Source organism: Zeus faber (genome assembly GCF_960531495.2).
Source record: "Zeus faber genome assembly, chromosome: 19".
NCBI lineage: Eukaryota > Metazoa > Chordata > Actinopteri > Zeiformes > Zeidae > Zeus > Zeus faber.
The window spans coordinates 13809460-13830752 of NC_137206.1; the positions used below are offsets into that span (position 1 = coordinate 13809460).

General features: G+C 43.6%; 1 protein-coding gene across 1 annotated transcript; it reads right to left on the reverse strand.

Annotated features, from left to right (window-relative positions):
• Window positions 1-1656: 1656 nt before the first annotated feature.
• On the reverse strand, window positions 1657-19425 carry nup58 (nucleoporin 58; the record flags this gene model as incomplete). The annotated part of the gene is made up of 12 exons (XM_080020538.1): window positions 1657-2663; window positions 11856-12057; window positions 12360-12442; window positions 12931-13049; window positions 14147-14226; window positions 14322-14496; window positions 14580-14645; window positions 15192-15354; window positions 15918-16172; window positions 18159-18191; window positions 18365-18528; window positions 19346-19425. 12 exons carry the CDS (start codon window positions 19423-19425, stop codon window positions 2500-2502), a joined length of 1584 nt encoding a protein of 527 aa, XP_079876664.1. The 3' UTR covers window positions 1657-2499.
• Between the last annotated feature and the right edge of the window lie 1868 nt (window positions 19426-21293).

Consider the following 21293-nt stretch of genomic DNA (forward strand, 5'->3'; position numbering starts at 1 on the left):
TACAGCCAATTATACCCTCGTCTATAATAATTATAGTCTAGGCATGGATAAAAATAATTATATTAATAATGATACTTGTTATATTAATAACACCAAAAACAATTATCATTATAACAATTGCAATACTACTAATTACAATAATAATAATAATGGTGACGATAATAACAACACGCAGGCCCGCTTATAATGTAAAATAAATACACATTGTGGTTTCAGATACACCATTTGCCATGACTACGAAACGATCAAAATATCATTGAGTAGTCAGCGCCAGGAAAGGGGGGCGACCATAGCGACACCACCGTCACCCAACGCGTAAACACGAGGTTGGCTGCTAACGCCGCAGGAACACGACGGCAACCGCTCAGCTCCGGTTCGCGCGGAAAAAGCTTCTTCTGACCACGACTGTGGATCAACCCTAAAAAAAAAAAAAAACTAAAAAAAAACGCCCGTACGCGCACATTCGCGTTACCTGATATTTCAACGCTGGGGGGGGGGGGGTCGTCAGCGGTGAAACGCCCCGAGTCTAAACACGCACGCCGCGGACGCCGCTCGGCACGAGGGTGCGGGGAGGCGGTTTCCGTAGCCACCGCATGTTTGTCAACGCGGCGCCGTCGCCCGGCAACGCCGAGGGGGCAGCGGTGGCTCGTCCTTCCTTTTTTCCATGTTCTCGCATAAGATTTGATGGTAGATTTCCATTATAACCTCCCTAATCTCACATCACTGAAACTTCACTAGAAATTTGAGTTCTAATGGGTTCATTTCACAACAAATCTTTCCACTTGACATTGTGATTTTTCACATTATAGTTTGGGATTATAATCACATTTCCATAAGCGGGGATGATGGTGTTATGATATGTCCACTAAAGAGACACGTTAAGCAAACAGATGTGATCAAAGTGCAGGTCGGGGTGAAGATTTGCTTCGCAACCTGGTGCGGCCAGCGAAATGAGCGTATCAACAAAAGCAGGAAAAGTTTTTTTTTTGTTTTTTTTTGTTTTTTTTATTAACAAACAGGTTTCTTGAAAACACAAGTGCACACAGAACGACTCATGGAAAACAGCACGGCTCCGCTTGAGAACGGATTAAGATGGCGTGGACGACCGAGGGGGGGGGGGGGAAGCAGATCAGGTGTTTTCGATTTCTCCCGATGGGCTGAAATAAATCTGCAGATCACTAGGATGGACACAGGAAAATGACTCTTACCACTGAAGTACGCAGCCACGCAGACCTACAGCGCCGCTGCCCGTTCATAACCTATCATACAGACACAATGAGATACCTGGAAAAGACAAAGAGATACGTCTCCAATCCCTTTCAGATTTAACCACTTGGCCATCTCTCCTTCATCACTACTTTGGTACACATGTCAACAAGGCGACGGAAATGTGTTGAGGAAGCAATGATAGAAAAAATGATGGAGTTGGACGCAAAGAAAAAAAAAAAAAAAAAAAAAAGGTGGTGTGGACTTGTGGGACTATCCCAACGTGCTAATACCCCCTTTTGACCACTACAATTCATTTACTCCCCCGCTGGATACAAAAATATAACTGTGCTTCCCCTCAAAAACCCCGTCCTGGGTACCCACTCCTCTCCCTAGAAAAATGGCCTTGAATCCGATCACGCGCTTAACAAATTCACTTTGGAAATGCACCGGCGGCTTCTCCGCCATGTTGCCCCCCCCCCCCCCCACCCTTTACCGTACATGACATTTAGACTTGAAAAAGATAGAAATTATTTCACAGAGTTGAGGAGCCATCTCGGACAAAATCCGACCGGTTGAACAGTCCGATCGCAAAACAGGTCAAACAGGTCACCAAAACGGTTCCCGTTTATAATCGACAGAACATCCGTGGCAGTTACCTAAAAGCAGTGTAGCGCTCAAAGCAAATCAGGCGAGTGATATTTTGAGGCAATGCAGAGGGGCAGATTTGTGTTTACATTAACGTATATTAACAGGTAATACAACGTTACACTGACAGACCTTCCTTCGTCTCCTACATTGGCACACCCGCATGAGAAGTGGGTCAAGCATTCAAGTTGTCCTGTAGGCCGATTATATCCCCCACAGGCAGTTGTGAGACCAGAACTGGCAACCCGGCGCGTCCCCGATATCGATTTGCTTCTAAGCATTTCAAAAAGTGCGTCGAGCGACGAACAAGACGACAGGGCCCTCCAAAGCCGCACGAGCAGATCGTACAAGGTCGTCCACGGCCAGGATGACAAACGGGACGGCGAACCGCTGCACAAACGTGTAACAACATAAGATCCAATCAATGGAAGTGGAAAACATTTGTCATTTAAAGAAAAAAGAAAAAGAAAAGCCTCTTTACATTTAGTCAAAATAACACTTCGTCCGCAGTAGGAGGCTTTGTCCTATAGTTAGCGGATTCAAAATAGCTTTAGCGCCAAATTGCTTTTAGGAGACTTTAATAGCCTCGAAAACAATTAAGAGTCTTGAGTTTGTTTCCTCCCGCCGCCGCCGCTTGCCCGGCTTCTATCTCTTGCCCCTCTTGTTGCCGACGGGGGGCTTCTTGAGCTGGAGGGCCCCCGTGCCGAAGCCCGTGGCCGGGGGGTTGGAGACCCCGAAGGTGAGGCCGGCCGAGGCGTTGATGCCGGGGTTGCTGAAGTTGAAGCCCGACGTGTTGCTGCTCCCGAAGCCTGGAGGGGAAGAAGGGAGGAAAGACGGGAGGGGGGAGGAGTTAGCGAAAGAAACAGGCAAAAGACTCTGAGAAAGCCACTGATATTAAGGGCGAGATGTTTCCTAAAGGCTTGGGGCGGAATCTGTGGAGGAGCCAAGTGGGCTTTTAGCAACATGCCTTAGCAAGGGGAAACGCCAACAAACTCCGTGACCCCTAACACGGGTCGGCTGTTGTGGTGACCGGCGGTTCTCTTGCACATCACGCTCATCTGAAAGGAGTGAATTCTTCTTCGTTCTTTGAGTATGAAAACGTCGGCGTGACGAGCTTGGACGCTCCGGTCCGTTTCACAAACCTTTTCCACACAATGGGAAAGGCACTCACTGAGAACTTTATTGGGAACACGATAGTAATACCGGGCTCCGGTTCTTTTTCGGCACCGATTCCACAACGTGTCGGGAACGTCCCCTTTGCGGTTCCCGCTCCGTGTCGACGTGACCGCCTCGCGCAATTCCCGCAGATTAGTTTCGGCTGCGCACACACACACCGTACGTGTTTTCCGGTCTCCAACTGTCCAGTGTTGGTGAGCCCGTGCCCAGTTGCAGCCTCAAGTTTTCCGCCCTTGGCTGGCAGAAGTGGAACCCGACGTGGTCTTGTGCTGTCGCAGCCCGTCCGCCTCAAGGTTCGACGTGCCGTGCATCCGGAGATGGTTTTTTCTGCTCGCCACAGTTGTACAGAGTGGTTATCTGAGTGACCGCAGCCTTTCTGTGGGCTCGAACCAGTCTGGCCAGTCTCCATTGACCTCTCTCATCGGGAGGGAGGGGGGGGGGGGGGTTCTGTCCGCACAACTGCCGCCCACTGGATGTTTTTTTTTTTTTGCACCATTCTGAGTAAACTCCAGAGACTGTTGTGCGTGGAAAATCCCAGGAGATCAGCGGTTAGAGAAATACTCAAACCAGCCCGCCTGGCGCCAAAAGTCATGTCACAGTCGAAAACACTGCGATCGCATTTCCCCCCCCCCCCTCCATTCTGATGGTTGATGTGAACATTAACTGAAGCTGCTGACCCGCATCTGCATGATTTTATGCATCGCACTACCGCCACACGATTGGCTGATTAGATAACTGCATCAACAAGTAAGTGTACAGGTGTTCCTGATAAAGTGTTCTGTGAGTGTATATGCTATTTGGATTGAACACCCATGTGGCATTTCTCCAGGTTAAAATCAGACTTCCCCACTCGAGTTGTGCGTGCGCTATGTACCTGCACTCAGACTGCCTCCCGTGGGCTTACTGGTAGAGGCGAAGCCGAAAGACGAACCCCCCGTCCCCACCCCAGCGAACCCTGGGCCACCACCGAAGCCTGTGGTGGAAAAAACATAAGAGGTTAGCTCTCGTTAGCTCTGGTTTGCGTCACACTTGGAGACAATTACAGTTGTAATTGATCATTAAAGTCAGGAAGCTGGGAGCCAGAGTCAGAAACCTTAGAGGGCAAACGCCCTGGCGTTCCCAGACCCAAAAAGGGGTTTTCTCAGGCCACTTGCAATGACCATCGGCAGGATTTTTAAGGGGGTTAGCCCCTGTTTGATCAAAATGTGAAGTTGGAGGTGCCCTTACGGTTTGGATGCGCCTGATGTGTATAGCTGCCAGGCGGACGTAGGCCCTCGTATCATCATACATCCACCTAATGCTATCCGTAAACTATACTATGGAGAACCACTGAATGAGGGGCAATCAAGCCGATAAACATCTGAAGATAATCTACAGAAGGCTGGGCAGAAATGGCTCAGGGAAAAAGTAAACGTTCATGAAAAACAAATATAACAGAGGCACTACCTCCAAGGCTGGAAGAGCCCAAGCTAGTACCCACTCCCGAGGCAAAGGGGTTTCCAAAACCTGCCCCCAAAGGTGCCTGGGTCCCTGAGGCAGAGAGAGAGAAACATAGCAAAGGCTTTACTTCGCTAGAGCTGTGAGCTTGTGTGTCATTCTGAAATATCACAGGAAAAAAAAAAAACAAAGACTGCAAAAAAGCCACTTATCGTCTTTGTGTGCGTGTGGCTGCATTCATTATTCTGCCTCGAGTATGGAAGATTAAAGATAATGGCGGCGGTACGACCCTGCCATCATTCTTTGGGGAACCACCATGTTCGGAAAGTAGTCCACCAACAATTTGCAACACAAACCTATTGTAACTATTTTCAACACATTAACAAACAGATGATATAAAAGGACTATTTTGTTTACATACAACCTTTTGCAAATATTGCATCAATAGTTCAGTTATCAGTTTGATTATCGGTGCTGACATTTTTGTTGCTAGTTCTTTCACTCAGAAACCCGTCTTGTTTACTTTTTGCCATTTTTCCCCCCCATATCAAATTTAGACAAGGTTCCCAATCAGTATACGTGTTAAAAAAAAAAATAACTCCAGTCAAAAATAAACAAGGACAAAAAGGTTTCTTCATTTAAAAACGGATTTATTGTCAATTTTAAAATGCAATTTCACTTACATAAAACACAGACAGTTTTTGTAACAGAACTGATTGTTAATTTCTAGCAGCTATTGCATTTGACAAGTTTTCAATAGCTCTAAGATTTGAGAGTGAATTAACTAGCATATGCCAAAAATTGCATCACACAAACCATAGTTATTGAATAAAGCTTAAAAAAAAGGCACACCATAATCATATATTAAATATATCGTATCAACAGGCATTGGTTATATAGGATTAAACCACACTCATCTACAACAGAAAGCACTCAAGTTTGAGATCAGAGACTGGAAGGTGGCATTTGTGTCAGTGTAAAACCATCCCAAAAAAAAAAAAAAAAAATACAAATGCACCAGTGACTACGTGATATGTTACAAATGGAGATCAAGTTTTAAGCCGCCCTAATGTGGGCTTTTCTTTGCGAAACCCACATTTCCTTTCCTCCAGTGAGTCCTTAAATAAACTTAAATTAAAATAAATACTCCTTGTGGTTAACTTTTGGGTTACTCGCACCAGCTACGAGCGTCACAAGCTGTGCTTTGTTGTATCAAAATGCACACGGAAGAGGTAACCAGTCGACTCATTTTATGTGAAAAATTAGCCTCCCCTTCACAGGAGGGTTTTGAACGCATTGCTTTCTCAGAGAGCCTGTGAACTTACCAACAACATGAAACACCAGAACAGTCTGAAAAGGCAAATAAACAAAAAAAAAAAAAAAAAGGTGAAAAGCAATAGCTGGAGTCATTGAAATCAATCTGATTAGGTCCTTCAAAATGGCACAAATGCCGCACTCAGCGGCCAAGAGCCGTACTCAGAACCAGCTCTGAAACAATGGAATCAGGAATGGATTTCTTTTGAGTCTACGATATAGAAACTTCAACGTACAAGGTTATGGATTTTCCTAAACACACGATAAATAATCAGCAAAAAGAAAATATATATAGAAACAATCAGAAAATCACACACACAGACACACACACACGCACACACGCACACACGCACACACGCACACACGCACACACAGACACACAGACACACAGACACACAGACACACACACACACACACTTTTTTTGGGCTGCAGTGTTTCTGAAGAGAGCACACTTTTTGGAACATCCACCAGGCGACAAAGACCAGTCTATTGCTAAATCACATCTGTCATCGCCTTGTTTACGAGGTAAACTGGATCACAAGTACTGATGTGATGGTGTTAGTAAAATAAAAGGATACATTTTTTGATTATTAAAATCAAGGGTCGTCAGTAGTGATGAGTTGCCAAGCAGTATATGCATTTGTAACACGCGCACGCACACACACACACACACACACACACACACACACACAAGAGTAGAAGTTTCTAGAATGATTCAAAACCTGTCTAAACCTACAGGAATAACCTTTTAATGAAATCTTTTAGGCCAAAAAAAAAAAAGAAAAATAAATTCCTTCGAGAGATCAAGGATCCCGCCAACATGTTTAAATAATCCCAAAAACCAAACAGTACGGTGGGTAAGCCATTTGAAATGCATGGTGAGATTGAAGCATTGAGTATATCATATTGTGGGCTATGTGAATTCCATGTTGTCAACAAAGTTATGATCGAGATTTAAGGGTTATTGCCAATGGTGTGGGTGCTTTAGCCGTTAAAGGAGACCTTGCTCATAATTACCTGTGTGATTAAAACACTTCCCTCTCAAATTTCTCTCGTGAAAATGTGACCAATTATGAATACTTAAAGACTAGCACAATCATCTCACCTTACTATGAAACTATGACACGGCAAAAGGTTTCGCTGACTGTACAGAACCTGATTCTCTGCTTAAAGTTATACAAGTTTGCATGATTAACATGGCAAAGGATTTGGTGCTCGGGGACTAAAACACGTTTGCATCCCTGTAGCGTCTAGGATTAGGAACACCATTCTTTTCATTGAAAGTGACGAGGTAAAAACCAGTTGTGTTATTTATAATCTCCCAGTGGACACGTAGCCATATTATTCTACTAATACTTGTCTTTTTTGGCACAAATGGCTTTAAGGGATCATAAGCCGTGAATCACTACTAAACAGGTAACACACACGGGTTTGGGCTCTATTCACTTTTCAATCAATACAGAGGGGAGTCCCAGTAAAATTGAAAAGGCGGTGGTATATGTTGTTTTATGGATGGAAAAAAAAAAAAAACATTAATTTCACAGTATTGTAACTTATGAATTTGAAAACTGAACGGAACCCAACTATGGTGAACACTTTGCCGCAAGCCTTAAAGTGCCAATCTCGAAGGTTTTAATTGAAATATATGTCTGTTAAGTCACTATCACCAAATGAGGCAACAGAAAGGTGACTGAGCCTATGGCCCACTGATTAAAGCCCTTGCAAGGGTAGGAGGCGCTAACGCAACAGACAAACAACAAAGTGATGTCCAAAAAACACACCTGCAATTACAGCTAATCGCCATATGTGCCGCCAAAAACAACACAACGGAAATCGTTCGAGATTTCCACTTTGAAGTGAAATGGTGGAAGGCAAACCTTCTAACCACCAAAGTGTTAAACAGAGGGACTAAAGCATGACTTCAGTGCCCTCGTTTTTACAGATTAAGAACAACAAGTCCACAATCCAAATACTTACCATCTGAATTTCCTGCGTATATGAACACTGTAGTAATAATAATAATAATAATAATAATAATACAGAACTGGCTAACAGCGGTGCCTGTAAACTACAATACTTTCGGTTGCAACGAGGGTAGTAACGGCTCACAATTTCTGTGACGTTTGGAGGTGTAAGACGACGCCTTTGTTTCATATTAGTTCAAGTGACGCATATTATGGTTCCGAACGAGCACCGGCATTTACCCTCTACCTCCATGTGGACAAGTAAGCCTCTGACGTTTAGGTCTAGCTGTTAAAAATCAGTCGAAAACTAATGGTCTGACATAGTGTCCTTGGTCAGAATTGGCATCAACCTGATAATCCTTGGCATCTTCCACCTTAATTCCTTAAGGCACAAATTTCCCCTCACCTCTTCCCCACAAGAAACCACATTCACCAACAAAAGAAAACAACCTCACCAGGTTAAGCCACACCAGCCCAACTTCAAGCCGTGTATTTGCGCTGCAAAGCCCGAAGCCCAGAGAACAAACACTACTCGGCACACAGCAGATAGGCTACAGGCCCATCCGTTTTACAATGTCTCCTGCATGATGTACACAAAAAAGTTAGAGTGAGTGTTTTACAAAACCTTTTACAAAATAAACGTAAGCCCTATATATCGATAACAATCAGCTGACTCCACGATCGTTTTGACAGACATGGTAACAGTCCAAAGTGTGTGATGACGTTTATTATACGTAGACGATTGCTGTCTACTCAAAGGTGAAAACATTATTGAAATTCAAATTGCTGCATTTCCGCAGAACATGTACAGTGGTATGTGCAGCAGATGGATAAAAATAAAATACTTCGATAATGTAGATTCATGTTTTTTCTGTCTTTTCTGCAATTGGAATACTTTGAACCCTGCTGCCGAAGTAGCTATAACAGATGTAAATATTGCTTTAAATAGTCCATGGACACTGAGGATAATTTGCCACAGAGAGAAAGGAATTGGACACTTCCTGCATTGGATTTCACTCAACTACAAAAACAACAATATACACAGCTTAGCTTGTTCATTTGAAGTGGGTGCCCTGATACGCCGTTAGGCCTAACAACAAAAGTGTACATAAAGAGGCCGAGAACTTGCTGAACACCTCAAACAAGGAACAAAACCATCATGAAAGCCTCTCAAAACTAGGACTTTTGTAGTTTAAAAACACTAAACTAGTACTGTATACAATTGTCAATGACTCCTATTTACAGCTAGTGCTATTATTACAGCGTTGGTGCAGAGGGGTAGGGCTGTTCCGACAGATTTGAGTTATATACCATCAGAAAGTCAATAAAACAAAATGTCTTTAGCATTCATTAAATTGACAGAAAACTACAACTGTTAAATACATTGGGATGGGAAGGCCAGTATTCGTCCTCGCTGTTTAGGACGACCGAAACAGCGGGACTAGCTACATAACCCTACTTTTGCAAGTTCCACAAATTAGGATATGCAGACCTGCCAACCGTGGGAAAACATTTTGAGTACCACAATAGTGTCACAGGGAGTCTCCGTGGCGTCTGAGTGACTGCAGCTAAATGACTCCATCAGTAATTCACACCGTAGCCGTCTCATAACGAGGCTAATCACATCGTATGCGAGCTACTACGGCTAACTACATATACAGTATACAAATTTATCTCATTAGGATATACCCCCTGAAATGCATCATCTCGTAAAGTCACCAAACATGTTTACCAACTAGAGAAGCACCGATTGTAATTTTCTGGGCCGATTCCTATTTCTGATTTTTTTTTTTTTTTTTTTTTAATAAATCTGACCTGCAGATTCCGATTACCGATCTGCTGTCAGTCCAGACAAATACATCCTGATCATCTGATCAGGCTCACATGATAGGACAGCTGCACATAGGGACTACTGCAGCAATTTTCAGCTACCACAATAGTGAGATTGATGATTTTGAGTTTACTATTGTTCACTATTCACTATGGAACAATAATTTAATATGGAATGGTCACTGAGTTCCAATAAAATAGAATATGGGACTGTCACCAAGTTTCAGTATAATGCAACTTTTAACTCACTGAGTTTTAATCGGACACAACATATAACTAACATGGATATGTCCAGTTCAAACTTAAAATTAAACTCTCTTCCGCTTTTCGTGCAAATATACATTTATATGGTACTTTGAAATCGATTGTAATCAGTACAAAAAAAATTAACAAATTAAATAAATGGTCGACTCTTTTCACTTCCAATGAATGAAATTTTTGGAAGTCCTCCTCCACTCACCGTGCATTAAACCAACGGAATAAAATCAAACGAGTGACTGACTCGTCAAGAACCGAGTCTCAAAGCTAAGAGTCGAACCTTTCATCACTGCGCGAGCACCTTGTGTCGATTACGCACATTCTGGTATTTTTACAGCTTATAGAGCTTATTGTGCGTAATCACCGGGTGTCATGACATTTCACTGCATATATGTATGACCGTATGTATATGTATGTGACAAATAACCTCTTGAACTTGAACGAGTGGAGCTCCACTGTGACAGCGGTAGAAACGCAGTCTGCACAATGTTAGAATATTATCAGGCGATAGATATTTTATTTCATCTTCTTTGTTTACCTTGAAATAGCTCCAAACAGCCGACATTCTTTCTTTCGCTCTCTTTTTTGAGCGTCAACTATGCAACTTCGTTATGTTGGTATCGGTTTTGAGTATTTGGCCATTTTTACCAGTACAGTACATGAGCACAGAATCTGAAATTATATGACAGCTCCGGTCATGGCCCATCGATCGGTGCAGCTCACGTTTTCTATGTTAACACCACTGTCGCATGTTTGTGCTTTATTATAAATCTCCCACTTCACATTTTACTTCAGCAATGCAGCGTTGGTGCATAATAAAGCACCGCTGGCGTTTTGTACGTGCGTATTTTGACTAAGAATTACGTAGTTGGTACACAAAATGCGTGCAGGTTGGCAGGTCCGGGATGTGATACACAAATTCCACATTCACCAGAATTATTTTTGTTACGTTTCTTCCAAGATTCATAAACCTAAAATTCACCTCAACATTTTTTTTCAAACGTTTCTAAAAGACAGCCTTGACATTAGCCAAGCCACCGCTCAGCTACCGGTGAAGCCCAACATGATATTTTTCCAGGATAGCCAAGACTTTTAAGTTCCCGACTTTTAAATTATTATGCGTTCAAAAGGAATCTGCCAAGGTTGATCTGCGTCTGGCCAATCGGAACATCCCTACATGTGAAAGTCCTCTTTTCCCCAGGGAGAAGGGGACACTAAGAGCTACATTGGAAATATCTACAACTTAATATCTATACCCGAAATAGCAGTTAACCCCCTCCCCCGACACACACACACACACACACACACACACACACACACACACACACACACACACACACACACACACACACACACACACACACACACACACAGCAAAGGGCTAATAAATTGAACATCAAAACTCTTGAATACTTAAATCGGCTTCATTCATCTCCAGGACCCATTCATCGAGCCTCGACTCACAACACGGGCTTTCTAGTGGCGAGTCAAAGACCAAAGAGAGTCAAAGGGTTTCAGAGGCTGTTCTACCAGGCACAGAGAGAAAAAATGGATAGAAAGAGACACAATGAGGGAAGGAAAACATTCTTGGCATCACTATATGTGCAGGTTTTGGTAGAGCTTGGCATGAACACCATCGCAGGCGTGGGGCTCTGGAAACCTTAACCTTTGGCGGTAGTGGGGTGGTGGGACTGCAGTCACGGTATTGTAAGGTGCATTGGATGAAAATGCCTATCAAGTGCCCTACCAAGTAGTACCATAAGATTAAGTGACAGCAGCAGAAAGATGTTCTTGTTGGTTCTTGTCACTTTACCACATATTCCTCCATCCCTCTCATATTTCCACATACATAGATTTTTTCTTTTTGTTTTAGTACTTGCCCTCATTCTGTCCTCCCTCATTCGATCTCACGTCAGGCCCTCCCACCCAAAACGCCAACTCCATTCACTTTATCAGGAAGGAAAGTGTAGCTGGAAGGGTCAGAAGTGTCTGAAGGTTCTAGAACTTGAAGGTGGTCAGACCTGCGGTGGGCTGCTGCTGCTGCGTGAGCGTGGCCGCCATGGCAACTGCCGCAGCGTTGGGCGCGCTGGAGAAGGGCGCCGGCCCTGTGGTGACGCGCGGCGCACTCTGCCACTTCCTGTTGGACGCCCGCTTGGACTCAAAGACGTCGGTGGAGTCCTCCAGGAAGGCCCGGCGGTAGGAGAGGTACTGGTGCTTCAGGATCTGCCGCACAGAGAGACACATTAGGAAAGATATTAAAAAAACAAAACAAAAAAAAAACTTCATATAACTTAACATAATAATATATATATAATATATTATAACTTAATCTTAATCTAACTTAATATATATCATGAATGAGTGTTTTAATATTTGTAAGCATGTTTTTCCTATTCTTTTTTTAGAAGAGGATTTAACAGGCGCAAATCTTTTACTAGTCGTATAATTAATTATTTGTGCTGTTATAAAAAGGTAAATTCTAGGTTCTAGGTAAGACCTTGAGAAAAGGGATTGCCTCAAAATACCTTGACATTCTCGTGGACGGACTGGAGCTGGGCAGCCAGAGCCACAAAGGTTTGGTACAACTTCTGCATAGCCAGAGACAGGTCTGTTGAGGGTACAAAAAGGAGAGTTTGAGCCAAACACAGATACAAGGCCCTGTGATTCCAATAGACTGTTTGCCATCTGGAAATTCAAATCTTCATTACTAGCATCGCCGAGCAAAAACCTGCCCCCTCACTTGCATAACCTTTTGCAGAGATGTGCTGGAACTAGGGCTTGGAACCATTTAAGAATATCCAATACCAGCACTGATATGTATGTGACAAATAATCTCTTGAACTTGATATCTTAACTTTGATACCATTTCCTAAAAGATAATTTGACAGCCTTTGTTTCCTTTTACTCTGGAAATAGTGAGGTAAAGGTCAAATACCGCTTAAATAAAGAATATTTACCCTTACTGTACCATCATTTAGTTGTGTTTTTAGCTCACCGACACTGAAGCGATAAACTTCTTAAGTATCTAAATTTGGCATTGAAAATTCCAAATATAGTATCATCAGCAATGCAGAAAAAGTATGGCGTTTGGATTACCCTGAGGGGTGATGTGGGAGCCGCTGCCTTGCGTGGTCAGGTGGTTCTCCAGCTCCTCGATCTGCCGCCTGTACTGCTGCAGCTGCACCTCAAACTGCTCCACCAGGCTGCGGAAGTAACTTCACGGAAAGAAGAATAGAGGGAGGATATTTTGAATGAACAGAACGACTGTCCATTAGACATAGGTGCCTAGGCCTGAAAAGGTATTTTGTTTTGGCACGCTAATTTGGCTAAGCACTAGAGTTGCCGCGGTTACTGGTGTTACCGGTGTTGTACAGTGTTCGTGTGTACACTGATTACTTAATTTTCACGCCGTAGTTTTGCATTTTTTTTTAAGAGCAATAAAACCCATTTAGTTAATTTTTGTGTATAATTTTTGCGTATCAGCAATGTTTAAAAAAAATAAAAAAAATAAAAATAACTCCTAATTTGTAAAATACTAATCGCGTCACTACCAAGTCGAATGCGGAGGACATTACGTGGTGGAAATAACATTACATTTCGTCATTTAGCAGACGCTTTTATCCAAAGCGACTTACAATTATTCAAACACCGACGGACGCAGCCATCAGGAGCAATGAGGGGTTAAGTGTCTTGCTCAAGGACACTACAGCATGCTAGCAGGAGGAGCCTGGGATCAACCAGCAACCTTTAGATTACTAGACGACCAGCTCTACCTCCTGAGCTATCGTCCCCGATAACTACGGGGCTCAAAAGAAGTAGGCCAATCATAGTGCTTGTGATGCTGTTTTGCCCTATGTTTAGTTTGGTTTTTGGAGAGGCGCGTTAGCTCCGGCGCTGGTCTCTATGTCCTACACAAGGACCGGAAATGCCTCAGGCGTAGCTCCCGCGGTGTTTTGACGTGCGACCATAAATCGGCGTTGAGGCCATGTACCCCATTTCCATTTGATATGTTTGTCTCTGGAACGCTGAACTGAGAAGATTTATGTAGCTATATATGATTTCATTTAAATTCCATACCAGTTTGTACTATAATTATGTATACTACAGTGAAACTTAAGGTAAAGAAAAATAAAAATAATTTTTTTTTTGCACTAATGGTGGCCACATCTTATAAATGACATCAGTTTCACTATCATTTTGCTGGGGAACCCCTGGAACCTCTTGAAGGACGTTTGTTGCTCGGATAAAACTCCAGCAATTGCGAACTCCCTCTTTTTGCTGCTCCTGTACTAAAACCTGCAAGTAGACTTACTCTGCTGGGGCGGTGTTCTCGTGTTGGAGCCCGGGGGGCGTCTTCTGTGTCCGCAGTGAAATGTCGGCGTTCCTCAGCTCCTGAGACATGAACAGGGGGAGAACATCAACTCTCTACTCTCTCTCACATCAATGTTTTTCAGAAGTTCAACCAGTTTGGGATTGTTTGACTCTACCTGTGCCGTCTCCAGCTTCAGCTTATCTATGGCCAGCGCTTGGCGCTGCAGGCCGCTAGCACTGACCGACAGCAGCTGTTTCAGGCTTTTGATGTCGTCCTGGACTTTGGCCATGGACTTAGAGGACATCCTACTAATGTCCTCCTGAACCTGCTTCTGTTCCTTCACAAACTTCCTATAGATGGACAACCCATGGTTTGGTGAGGGCGAGGACAGCATATATGGTGCAATGTTTTTTTTTGTATTTGCATAACATACTGGAAATTCTCCACGTCCTGACAGATGAGCGGAGGCAGGTTCTCATCTTTCAAAGCTTTACTGTCCCTGAATGAAGTAGGAGAGTGGAAGATTGTCATAAAAAAAAAATAATATTAATAATCCGGCCATGTTTACTTTGTGTGTCCATGTGAAGTAGGTGGTAGAGAATATATAATATAATATATAAAACAATATATCGCAGCACGAAATATAAGTAATAATACAGTAGCAAAAATTATATTAAAAAAGTATAATATATATATATATATATATATATATATATATATATATACACACACACACACACACACACACACACACACACACACACACACACACACACACACACACACACACACACACACACACACACACACAGTATACATCACATATTACAATGTGCAGTTTTAGATGTGTATACTTTAAATACCAGAGGGCAGAATCACCAATCTTAGCCATTTGCCTCTTAAAACCGTATATCGTACCAAACATTGAGTGGATTGTAACACCCCTACGGGTTAGCTATACAAGGTAACCCCCCCCCATAAATGAAACATAATGATATAATCTATTATACAATTTTTTTCTAGTATCAGGATAAAAAGGACTCACTGAGGATTGGCTCCAGACGATTTGTCGCTCTTCTTCTCGGAGGACGTGCTGAAGTCGACGCCTCCCAGGCCGATGCTGGGATTGGGGACCGTCGGCGCTGCGGCGGTCGCTACCAGAGAACCCAAGGTCAAACCCCCGCCTCCCAAAGTAGGCTGCCCCAAACCTGCAACACACAAGTCAACAGTTATGTTAAAGTTTGAGGTTAATGCACACAATTATACATAAAATAAATATATACAGTCTGTTAAGGATTTAAACATCACAGTATGGAAATTATTCAATATTTGACAACATAAAATATTCTATATTATGTAGATTCTACACATTAGCCGAAGGTGGATATGTGATCAAGTTAACACATGCAACCAAAATGGGAAATTATTTGTATGTTTTTTTTAAGTTCTATGAAAACTTATGGTGCAAATCAATAACAAAATCTGAATGTGGAACAAAATTCCACTTATTTGTATTAAATAAAGAAAATAAACATTGTGATACACAATTTTGTAGGCCAAACATATGACCCATATATACATTGAAATATTAGACAAGTTTAATAGTTAAATACAATAAAGCACAATTGGATTGTTTAACAAGGGGATTTTGTTTTTATTAGAATATTAGCACCCATCATGATAGATGCACCGTCATGGTGTAACATTCCTCATGATTACTGTTGAAATAACCCTTCTACTGTATGTGGGGTTTAAGTTTGATGCTTCTCACTAGTGGCTGTAGTGTTGGCGAAGAGGCTCCCTCCCAGTGAGAGCCCCATGGGGGCCGCTGCACCCCCGAGGCCCAGGCCGAAGCCCGTGGTCACAGGCTGCTGCTGCTGCTGGGGGTTGGTCAGGACGGAGCCCAACATGAGGCCAGCGGCCGGCGTAGCGGCCGCGGAGTTGAGGGAGAAGGGCATGGCCGAGGCGGCAGGCTTGTTGAAGGCCAAGCTGAACCCTGTGTTGGCAGCCGTAGCGGCTGGAACACCTGAAGGTGGGGAAAGAAAGACAATTGTGGCCTGGGTTCATTCTGCTTTTAGTAGTAGTTGTTTTTTTTGTTGGGTTTTTTTTTAAATGAAGGAACTGATACAATGCAGACTGAAAATGTTCAAATAGGGGTACTTGGTTATGTATACTGTAATGTTAAACAAACACATATGATGCACGTACATATATTGTTAATTTTCTTTGTTTTCCCCCCAATACCAGTGAAGGGGGTACGCAGCTGAAAAGTTTTAGAACCACTACTATAAATCCTACATCCACATACACATACACAGGGAACCCTCAGGTTAAAAACCAAAGTCCCATGAATTTTCATCTGGCTTTAAAAACTCCTATTAACATCAAAATTTGTAATGACCACTTAAAAATATGTTCCTGGCAAGATAGCTTCACTGTCATGCCCTGATAATGCATGCGATATAGATTATGCAACACAATGATAGCACATTGCATTTTGTGCAGCCCTAATACCTGCTCATTTAGTTTAACACTCTGTAATGAATTATAACATTAATACAGTATCAAATCTATGCTATGATGGGAAGGGGCTGGTGGTCTGAAATATTAAAGTATGTTTTGTTGCAAACTATACTTTTACTAAAGCTGCTTTCACAAATGCACTATAAACCCGACATTTCCTGGACTTTACCCGGATGAGCTGTATGTGTAAATGCAAATGTCCGAACCATTTTACCCAGCCAGCACAATAGTACAAAGTCCAGGTACTGTCCGATTGAGCGATATGTGTGAATGGAGCAGGTGATTATCCGGATCATTCACAGGGAGCGAGTGGGTGTATCGCATATTGATGCCGTCTATCATGTGCCAGTTATTTACCTTCGTGCACGGAGCGTAGCTGCTGCGTGGGCTTGGGCAGATTTATGATTAAATCGTCCGTCGGTTATCAACGCCATCGATCGTGATAGGCACTGATGACAATTATTTTTTTATCCGCCAGTAAAAATCTGACCATTGAAATGGTGTAACTGCAGTTTACCGTATTCTGAAACTGGAGCGGAGAGAGGGTTTCGCACCTCTCCACTCAGCGCTGTTGAGAAAATACTCCAGATCTGACTTCCCCCTCTAAAGTCCTGTACAGAAACTTTAGAAGGGGCAGGTGCTCAAAAAGAAAATAAAAATAAATACATTTTAAAAAATGCACGTGGACCCCCAGCTCTAGGCATTTTGCTTCTCTGGGCAAACGGAGCAGCACAGCGGAGGGCGGATCAATGGGAGGAGACGAGAATTGGAGTACGGTGCACGCCAGCTCACATGCCTGTCTTTTTTACTTTAGATCTATTTATTTTCTTTTGTTTCCTACATGTATGAAACATTTTTTAAACAACTGAGTTAACCCCCTGCACACATGTTTAATGTTACAAACGCGGTCTCCCTGTTCCAGGAGTGCGATTAATATTTAGCATGATCACCCAAGCCCACTGCTGCATACTCCTTTCTTTATTATTCCTTTCCACTCTCTTGTTTATATTGCGGATACGTCCAAAAACATGGAGTATCATCGCAAACAAAGCCCAACTACTGATAAGTCGTAGCCTTGTCCGCCATCTTGGGTGTGGTGTAAACCTCCACGGCGGCGTCACGTCATGCCTCCTGCACACTCTACTAAAGCTCCGCCCATCATCTAAACCAAATGGATTATTTCCAGGTAGTGTAAACGCATCTAACAGGGACAATCTCGCATTTTTTGCTACATGTGTGAAAGGTTAAATCCAGACAAAGTCCAGCTAATCAGGTCCGGACATTGTCCGGAGTGCATGTGTGAAAGCAGTTTAAGATTTACTGTAGATGCAGTTTCATGTGAGCAGCTTCCAGGGGCATGCTGACATTGTTGTAAACAATTCTTCTATCTCACCCAACCACAATATCAACAATTGTCTGAGTGTTTTTTCACAGAAATATATGTTGTGCACAACTGGAGTCCAGAAATCTTCTACAAGCACGAACGTACCCAACGTGAGCCCTGCAGTGGGTGCAACAGCATCTAAAATACAAAAATGAAACGTTAAAGGGTCTGCAAGACACATTGCATGTTTGAATAAAACATTATATATTTTTTCCAACACTACGTTCATCAGCGTGAAGGTCATTCACATTAGTAGTCTGAAATTACATCATTAAGGCTGGTACTTCAACCGAATCGAATTGTCGTCTTACTTGCGGTAGGCGCGTTGAAGGAGAAGCCTCCAGTGGGTTTCTGTCCGAACATCGTCCCTCCGAGGCTGAGTGCAGGGGTCGCAGCGACGGTGGGGGCCGGCGTGGCAGCAACTGCGCCCAGAGCCGTCCCAAAGCTGAAGCCCCCCGTGCTGGCAGCAGGAACGCTGTGAGAATAAACAGCGCTTAATTTATGATAAATTATCAATTGTGGGAAATTATCTTGCCAAACGATTACAAAAAAGGAGTTTGGTCATGTACGTGTTTAACATTACACCATAATTCAAATCGTTCAGTATGAATAGTCTAGGTCAGGGATTCTCAACCGTTTTCATATCAAGGACAGTTTGATACGCATTAGGCCAGATATTATGTCCAAACTTGCATACCTGTCTATGCTATAGTTAGGGAGATACAAGTGACACTAGGGTCAAAAAAGTAATTGAAACTAAGTCTCGATTACAGTGTGCACAATGACATTTATAATACATTTTATACCTTAACTCCTTGGAATATAAATCTGGATTATTACATCACATCATTTAGCAGACGCTTTTATCCAAAGTACATTTTGTCATCGTATGTATGAAACAGTGTCAAACCACTGGACACCAGTCACATCTAACTGCTCTAAGAAGCAGCAGCACAAGTATAGTTAAGAGATTGGATTCTAGACATCTAGAATACCATTTTTAATAATAATTAAAAAAAAAATGTGCTATCGCCAATAGCACTGTCCTTTCTTGGGAGTGATACTTTGTTGATAGAAGCGTATTTATGTATCATGTTTTCTGCAGCGTTCTCTTACAACACCTGAATTTCCCTCCCGCAGATGAATACATTGCTTTGCGTTTGTTTAGACGCGTTAGAGACGGTAGGAGTTAAGTTGGCCAATCAGGTGTAACGCCACATTATAGACCTCGACATGTCAAGCACTCTGGCGGGATCCAACGCTACAAAAAAAAAAAAACTCTAATCCGTTACCTGGTGGCGGCCCCAAAGGAGAACCCCCCACCCGTGTTGGTGGAGCCCAGCGCTCCGGATGCGAAGTTAAACCCGGACATCTCCCTGGTCGAGAATTCGGAGACGAGACGACTGGAAAATTCGCTCCGCTAGCTAGCCGCGCTAGCTGGCCGGGTAGCAGCCCAAGACGCCCGCTCGAGGGCCCCGGCCGTCGCTCGCCGCTTTCAAGGACGCGCAACAAAACACGGTTATGCGCCGTTCTCCGTCGGCAGACGCGCGCCCGGCACCAGCCACCGCGTTCTACCTCCGCCGGGCAAACGCTGCGAGATGTCGCCGGTTTGAGCCCCACATGGCCCGCGTTTGACCGTTCCGCGCTCGCGATCGACTTCCCGGGTCGCGGTGCATTCTGGGACACCTGTTTTCTCGCGTTGACTACATTTCCCGTCGTGCCCGTTTTTTTTTTTGTTTTGTTTTTTTTTTTTGTAGTCCGTGCGGTTCGACGACCGGAGCCGGAAGCTCCGCGAGGCCGGCCCGGTTCCCTCGAGCCGTGCGTCCCGCTACGTCACAATATAACTTCCGCTTCTCGCGACCAGAAAACGTGTTTTCAAAGTAAATTGCCACGGCCGGCGCTTTGAGACGGGACTTCAATATTTGATCATTTCCGTTGTGTAACGTAATGTAACGGTCCAATCTCCGATATGTATACATGCGTGCTTCGCTTTTACTTTTCCCCCTTTGAGTCTTATTTTATTTGATCTTTGTTTTATGTTTTCTAACTGCATTACGTTTTGGGAACCAGGTCGTTTCAGTTAGTTGCTGGGTAGGAATTAGGTGAGCTATGATGTTCGGTTTAGAGTTTATTGTGCGTATATCACCGGGTGCGTTGCAAAGACATTTCACTGCATACATGTATGAAAGTATGTATATGTATGTGACTAATAAACATCTTGAATCTTGAATCTTAATATCTTTGAAATGCATCTATGAGTTAAACGCAATGCAAACAACCGGGTTGCCTGTAAGGTGTAAATGTATGATCAATTATCAGGGAATTTAATATCGTGGTCATATTGGTGTAATGGTTTTCTACCTTGCATCATGTCAATTTCACACGCGTGGGTAATCCCCATACATCAACTTTTGCAAACTTAATCGACTTAAATTGTGTTGGGGGGGTTTCGTCTTCGCACCTGCTCCCATCTGGTCCGTTGGGCAACGACCCAAACTTGTTTTTCCGTCGTTCACCGTTTTTATTGCCAAATGATACGTGATGTCAGCACGCTCACGCCTCTGTCTTCTCACAGGATTCTTTGTTGACGTCGTGAAACTCCCTCCGTGATGGCATGCGGAGTTGCCCCCGTATCCGCCGTCAGACCTTTCACCTTCGACGGCAGGCCCCGGCTGGATCTCCGCCTCCCCGTCAGCTCGTCCGGAATGCATACCCCCTTGCCGCTTGCCCCCCCGCCGCCGCTGTCTCCGTCCGCAGGTTGAGTCCCGACGTGCTTTCGCACCGACTACGCCGCCGCTGGCGTTGACCTGCTCTGGCGCTGGCGTTGTGTCCTCTCAGGCCGCCTCCCGGGCACACTATGCACCGGCGCGCTCTCGGCCCCCCCGGTCACTTGCACCGGCCAAAACGGGCCTGGCGCTCGGCTGCACTCGCGCCTCCATGACATCGTCGTCGGATGCGTGGATTGATATGAAAACCGTGGATTGATATGAAAGTTGTTTTTTCAACATGTGAACTGCATGGAGACTGTTTGGTGCTTGAAGTGAGGAAGTAGGTGGAGGATTTGGGCGCGGATGGTCCGGTCATTAAGTTGCGGCTCCAGGTTATCACTTGTATTATATAATAAAATATGAATAACAAAATAAGGGCTTCTATTGCCAGTGGAAACCAGGTGATCAGGTATTGATGTTATGTCGTTATATGTGTTATACATATAACAACATATACATATACATATGTGCA